Source organism: Fukomys damarensis, unplaced genomic scaffold, assembly GCF_012274545.1.
Source record: "Fukomys damarensis isolate Sample0158 unplaced genomic scaffold, DMR_v1.0_HiC HiC_scaffold_15, whole genome shotgun sequence".
Taxonomy (NCBI): domain Eukaryota; kingdom Metazoa; phylum Chordata; class Mammalia; order Rodentia; family Bathyergidae; genus Fukomys; species Fukomys damarensis.
In genome coordinates, this window is record NW_022900927.1 from 16,459,818 (window position 1) to 16,466,286 (window position 6,469).

The 6,469-nt window shown below is 46.8% G+C and overlaps 1 protein-coding gene across 1 annotated transcript; it reads left to right on the forward strand.

The window, feature by feature from the left end:
• The first annotated feature begins 3,258 nt into the window (after positions 1 to 3,258).
• On the forward strand, positions 3,259 to 5,366 carry LOC104865151 (speckle-type POZ protein). The gene has a single exon (XM_010628506.2). It carries the CDS (start codon positions 3,477 to 3,479, stop codon positions 4,599 to 4,601), a length of 1,125 nt encoding a protein of 374 aa, XP_010626808.1. The 5' UTR covers positions 3,259 to 3,476; the 3' UTR covers positions 4,602 to 5,366.
• The last annotated feature ends 1,103 nt before the right edge of the window (positions 5,367 to 6,469 follow it).

Here is a 6,469-nt window from a genome sequence, read left to right on the forward strand (position 1 = left end):
TTTAAAATGCAAAGTTATAGGGCTGGGGATGTAGCTCAGTGTCACCACACCTGCCTGGCAAGTGCAAGGTCCTGAGTTTGATTTCTGTTACCAGAAAAAAGCAGAAAAAAAAATGCAAGATTAGAATTCAAGAACTTTTGAATACTTACTGTATGTTCCCGACAAAAGGAACTGTAGCCCCATAATTTGGCTATTTGTTATTTGCATTCCGCTTCAATATTTCTGTGGTTTTGCCCTTTTTTCCCTTCCATCAGATTCGGTTGCCAAATGAAAGACAAAAGATAGGGAAAAGTTTATTAAACTAAACCTAAATACTCAGAGGTAGCAGATCATAGAACAGCCAAACACCACAAATGAATACATATCATCATTTTCATGTTTCAATTTGTGGGGAGAAATTACCTTTAAAAATTATCTCAGTGTTTGCTCACAATTTAGGAAGTCAGGAAGGTCGGCAGCTTTCCCAAGAAACCAGAACAGAACTGGACCTGACAGGCCCTGCTCTCTGTTAGAATATGGGCATATCTAGAATATGCTTGGGGCTCCAGACCAAAGTCCAAATGCTTCTTCACCCTACAGTTAAACTATTGTTATTGTGATCAAGTTCTCACCTACAAAAGGAGCCTCTGATGAACTCGATCGTATATGCTATATCAAGCTGAATTGTTAACCTCCATGAGCATTCAAAAACGAAAACTTTATCTTGGTTTAGTTTGCTCTTCACTTAGAAGGAATATTACACAGCTAACCAGACTACCCAGGATACATAATGATATCCATGAGATTTTTTTTTAAAGGGTATCAAGTTACCTAAACAGTTTGTGAAAGCTTAAATAATTGTCCTAGAACTCTTTTTTTTTGGTACTGGGGATCAAACTCAGGTCCTTGTGCTTGCGAGGTAGGCACTGAAACCACTGAGCTAAATCCCCAGCCCAAAGGTTTGGTCACCAAGGTGATGCTATTCAGATATTATGGAAACTTTATCATTTTTTAAAATTTTTTTGGTACCAGGGATTGAACACAGTCCTTGTGCTTGTGAGGCAAATACTGGAACCACTGAGCTAAATCCCTAGCCCCACTGTCCTAAGAACTCTTATCCTTGATTTGATATATAGTACCTCTTGTCTGCTTATCCTAGGACCAGGAGAACAGTTGTGGGCAAAACAAAATCCTTGCTTTCATGGAGGTGTGGGGTTTTTTCGTTGTTGTTGTTTTGTTTTTGGTATTGGGGATTGAACTCAGGACCTTGTGCTTTCGAGGCAGGCAGGCAGGCAGTGGAACCACTGAGCTAATCCCCAGTCCAATATTGTATGCACTTTTTTTTTTTGTATCATGGATAGAACTCGGGACCTTGTGCTTTTAAGGCAGGCAGTGGAACCATTGAGCTAAATCCCTGGCTCTTCATGGAGCTTTTATTCCACAGGGAAATAAATACTAAACAACTAAGGAAAAGGTGTATGACAAAGTTAATTGCTGCAGAGGAAAACTGGGCAGATGGGGAGCTGGCGAGGGACTGGGTGTGTGCAAGGTCTCCTGTAAGTGACAAGTCCATGTGTGGCCTGAGGCCTGAAGCAGTGAAGGAGTCCAGAACACTGTTATAGATTACTCACTGTTTAATCCCCATGATGGCACCACAAATACTTTTATCATTGCTATTTTACAGATAAGAGAGTTGAGGTGTAAAAATATAAAGAAATGTGCTTACAGCCACACGATATACAAAAGGTAAGCTAACATTCGAACCTAGATCTTTTTCCTGCACCATTTTTTTGTTTGTTTGGTGGGTTTTGTTGTTTGTTTTGTTGATGGTGCTAGGGCAGTGATGGCAAACTTTTTAGAGCCTTTTACAACACAAACAGCCTGCTGCAGCATGCGTCCCCTAGGCTCACCACCACTGTGTTAGGGATTGAACCCAGGGCTCACACACTAGGTAAACACTCTACCACCAACCTACATCCCCATCTCATTTTGTCTTATTTTATTTTGAGAGAGGATCCTATTCAGTTGTTCAGGCTCGACTCTTAACTTGTGATCTTTCTGCCTCAGCCTTCCTAGTAGCTGAGATTATCAGCATGTGCCTTCACAACAGGCTACAGGCTGTGTTTTTAATCACCTTTCTAACAGATCACCCAACTAACAACTATCAAGACTTCTATGTGCTCAATTATTGGAACTTACCTAACAGAAAAGGTCAATATCACACTTTAAATTTTTAATTTGAGAGGAAAAAAGTATGTGAAGTTAGGTTCACTGAAATGAATGAGAAAAAAACCCTCTTCATTCCCTTGGAGAGAGATCTACACAGAGGCAAAGCTGGCTGTGCAGGTGCACTTTTACACACACACAACTCAAGGGATGCCCCAGCTGACCTGGTAGAACGCAGGTGCTGCTGAATCATTTCTGAAATTAGCTGACCAGAGGAAGCCATGAAGATGGTAAGGAGGGATGAGGGTGGGGCCAGGAAAGGAATTAGTTGCTTGAAGTTGTTGTCATTTAACCTTCAGTTCATCCCAGTTCTCAATTAAATCTCAGCATCGGGGTCGGGTGTTTGCTCCTGGCTCCGTATTTGAGCTGTATATGCGATTTACCTAAAGTCTGGTCCTGTGTGGTAAAGGAATCACTTCCCAGCCGGCCACCCTTGTTCTCCCACTTCAGGACACAAGACCTTGCCATCTGCCTGTTGAGAAAGGATGGCAGAACGACCGACCACCACTCGGGTGTCCCAGCTTTTAGTCCCTTGGTTCCCTCTTCTCTCCCTGGATGCTCACATAAAACAAGAAGTCACATAGCTGTGCACTAGGTATAAGGATGCGGGGGTATGCGGTGGGGAGGAAATGGGGAGGGTAAACTGCTTTCTCTGGCCACTCCAGCCCTGAGTAGGTGGGTTTTGATGGCAACTGAGGGATTTGAAGAAAGGTGAATTTACAAAACCCAAGCCGTCAAAGGGTTATCTTACTTGAAGCTACAGATGGATCGTTTTCTTTCTGTCCCTCAAGCTCAGAGGAAAATCAGGTTGTAAACCTTAAGGTCAAGGACCCTTTCCCTAGTGCTTAGCTCTCCACTTCTAGTATCACCTGCGTGTGGAGCATAATTAAGAGCATCATAAATACAAGAAGGAAGAAGGTGCGGGTGGAAGTTGGAGGCCCCTTCCGTGGTCCCACAAAGAGCCTGTCATCAAGGCCTTAATCAAAGCCACCTATTAAAGAGCATCGCTGGTGCTGACGCCAGGATGCCGGGCCGGTGTGTGTCGGGGTGTGTGTGTGTGTGTGTGTGTGTGTGTATGTGTGTGAGTGTGCGCGCTCCGAGTGTGTGTATTTGTGTATCGGCGGTCCCGCAGGTCCCGGATGTTGCGGACAGTATGAGGCGAGCGCAGGGGGACGGGGACCAGCAGCTGTCGCCGCCGCTCTCAGGGTGAAGAAAGCACAGAAATCTTTGCCCCGTGACTTTGGAAACTTTGATTAACTTTCAAACTGGCGATGTCAAGGGTTCCAAGTCCTCCACCTCCGGCAGAAATGTCGAGTGGCCCCGTAGCTGAGAGCTGGTGCTACACGCAGATCAAAGTAGTGAAATTCTCCTACATGTGGACCATCAATAACTTTAGCTTTTGCCGAGAGGAAATGGGTGAAGTCATTAAAAGTTCAACCTTTTCATCAGGAGCCAATGATAAACTGAAATGGTGTTTACGAGTAAACCCAAAAGGGCTCGATGAAGAAAGCAAAGATTACCTGTCCCTTTACCTGTTACTGGTCAGCTGTCCAAAGAGTGAAGTTCGGGCAAAATTCAAATTCTCTATTCTGAATGCCAAGGGAGAGGAAACCAAAGCTATGGAGAGTCAACGAGCTTATAGATTTGTACAAGGCAAAGACTGGGGATTCAAAAAATTTATCCGTAGAGATTTTCTTCTGGATGAGGCCAACGGGCTTCTCCCTGATGACAAACTTACCCTCTTCTGCGAGGTGAGTGTGGTACAAGATTCCGTCAATATTTCTGGTCAAAATACCATGAATATGGTGAAGGTCCCCGAGTGCCGGCTGGCAGATGAGCTAGGAGGGCTGTGGGAGAATTCCCGGTTCACAGACTGCTGCTTGTGTGTTGCTGGCCAGGAATTCCAGGCTCACAAAGCCATCTTAGCAGCTCGTTCTCCAGTTTTTAGTGCCATGTTTGAACATGAAATGGAGGAGAGCAAAAAGAATCGAGTTGAAATCAATGATGTGGAGCCTGAAGTTTTTAAGGAAATGATGTGCTTCATTTACACGGGGAAGGCGCCAAACCTCGACAAAATGGCAGATGATTTGCTGGCAGCTGCTGACAAGTACGCCCTGGAGCGCCTGAAGGTCATGTGCGAGGACGCGCTCTGCAGCAACCTCTCTGTGGAGAATGCTGCGGAGATCCTCATCCTGGCTGACCTCCACAGCGCAGACCAGCTGAAAACTCAGGCAGTGGATTTCATCAACTATCATGCTTCGGATGTCCTGGAGACCTCTGGGTGGAAGTCCATGGTGGTGTCACACCCTCACTTGGTGGCCGAAGCCTACCGCTCTCTGGCTTCAGCGCAGTGTCCTTTCCTGGGGCCCCCGCGCAAGCGCCTGAAGCAGTCCTAAGACCCCGCCTGGCATTAAGACTCCATTTATTTTCCAAAAGCAGCAGCTACTGTTGCTGCCATTGAACACCAGGTAGACAGAGCAGTCTGCAGAGCTTTCACTCTGTTGTGGGGAAGGACTACATCGTGCCCCAGACTTTCAACGGCACTAAGTAACTTTGGGGATGGGGGGAGGGGAGGGCCCGGGACTCGGGGCTGCTGGACTAAGGGAAAAACCCTGTGCTGCATCTCCGAGCTCCCTTTGGCCTGGCCCAGTCTGACACCGGGGGGCAGCTTTGGTGCTGGCCCAGCACATCCCAGCAGTGGTACTGTGAGAAACTGCCTGCCTCTGACAGAGCAGACCCATCGTCAGGTGCCTGGAGCAAACAGAGGGAAAAAGAAAAGGATGTCTAGTTTTGAGAGGAGGGAAAAGCCAAGAAGAAAGGATTTTTGCAGAATCAGTTTGTGGATTCCAGTAGTATTTATGTTGAGAGAAGCAAATTTTAGTCCTTCAGCTGTGCTAGAACTTGGATGTTTGTGAAGACGCTTCGTCACCGTACAAGCACCAAAAGAGCTCTCTCACTGTTAGCACTTATTGCTCACAAGGACAGAATACACCCTTTTATCCGCTCATAAAAAGTGACAAGAGAAGGCAGAAGGGGAAGGAGGCGATTCGATCTGGAAGATGAGTGTTCTGATGGTCGTGGCTTTTGCAAAAATCTTTATTGGTGTTGAGAACTGGAAAAAATAATTCACCCAGAATTCATACTGTCTTGACAAGAACTGTGGTTCTCTGTTTTTAGATATTGTGGAAAATGTTTTTTGACATTTTTCTCTGGTTTTATTTCTCTTCCCTTTCCTCCTCCCCTTTTCTAAAACAAACAACAACAGCAACAACAAAACACAGAAGCAAAAAGGAGAAAAGAAAAAATGAAATTTTATTATTAAATGCTATATGAAAAAATCGCAGCCCAGATTGCTCAGCTGTCCATACCTGACTTGCCGCCTGCATAGGAGCCAGCCCTGTTCCTTCCGTTTAGCCCCTCCTCCTACAGGGGAGAACTTCTAAATGTTAATTTTTCTTTTTGAAAATATAAATAATTGCTATTTTGTACTGTGTGGTATCTGTGGTCTTTTGTTTCATTACCTGACTTGTCTCTTGAGTCTGAGTTCCTTGCTTACGGGATTTTGAAGGCCTAGTTTGATCCTTCATCTTGCAGGGATTATGTTTGAAATGTCTGATAAGCAGTGGGGATTGATTTATTCTCCATATTCTCAAATGTCCTTTTGTGAGCCATCAGCATCTGCCAGTCTTTTGTCCCCCGCAAGTGTCTGATAGTCTCGTTCTCGGGAGGGACCAGGCCTCTACCTCATCCAAGGCCTTAAAGACCCAACCCCAAGCTCTCCTCTCACCTCATCGCAATGGGTACAGTGTGTGCAGGAGCGCGTGGTACAGGCTGTGCGCTGCGGAGCCCCAGATGCACGGACGGGGAGGAACATATGCTCCAGGGCTGAGTCTGTGCAAGAACACGCAGCCCTCAAGCCGCACCAAGGGAAAAACTTCTCTGGTGTCACGCGTGTCATCTTCTCGGCACATTTCTTCCCGTGGCCCTTTCAGCCCGAGCAAACAGCCCTCCGCGGCCCGCAGAATCAGTCACAGGTAGCGCGACCAGAGCCCGAAGGCCAAGCGTGCTGCTCCCGCCACCAGGGGAGCCCCACCTAGAGCAGAAGTGCAGCTCCCCCTGCACCTGTTCGCAGGTAGGGCGGGTCTCGGACGAGCAGCTGGACCCCGGCCTCGAGAGAGCCGGGCGCAGGCGGAGCCCCAGGGATTCGGCCAGGTGCGCTACCCCTGCCGCTTAGACGGCCAGGGGTCGGCGCTCAGGCCGCCCA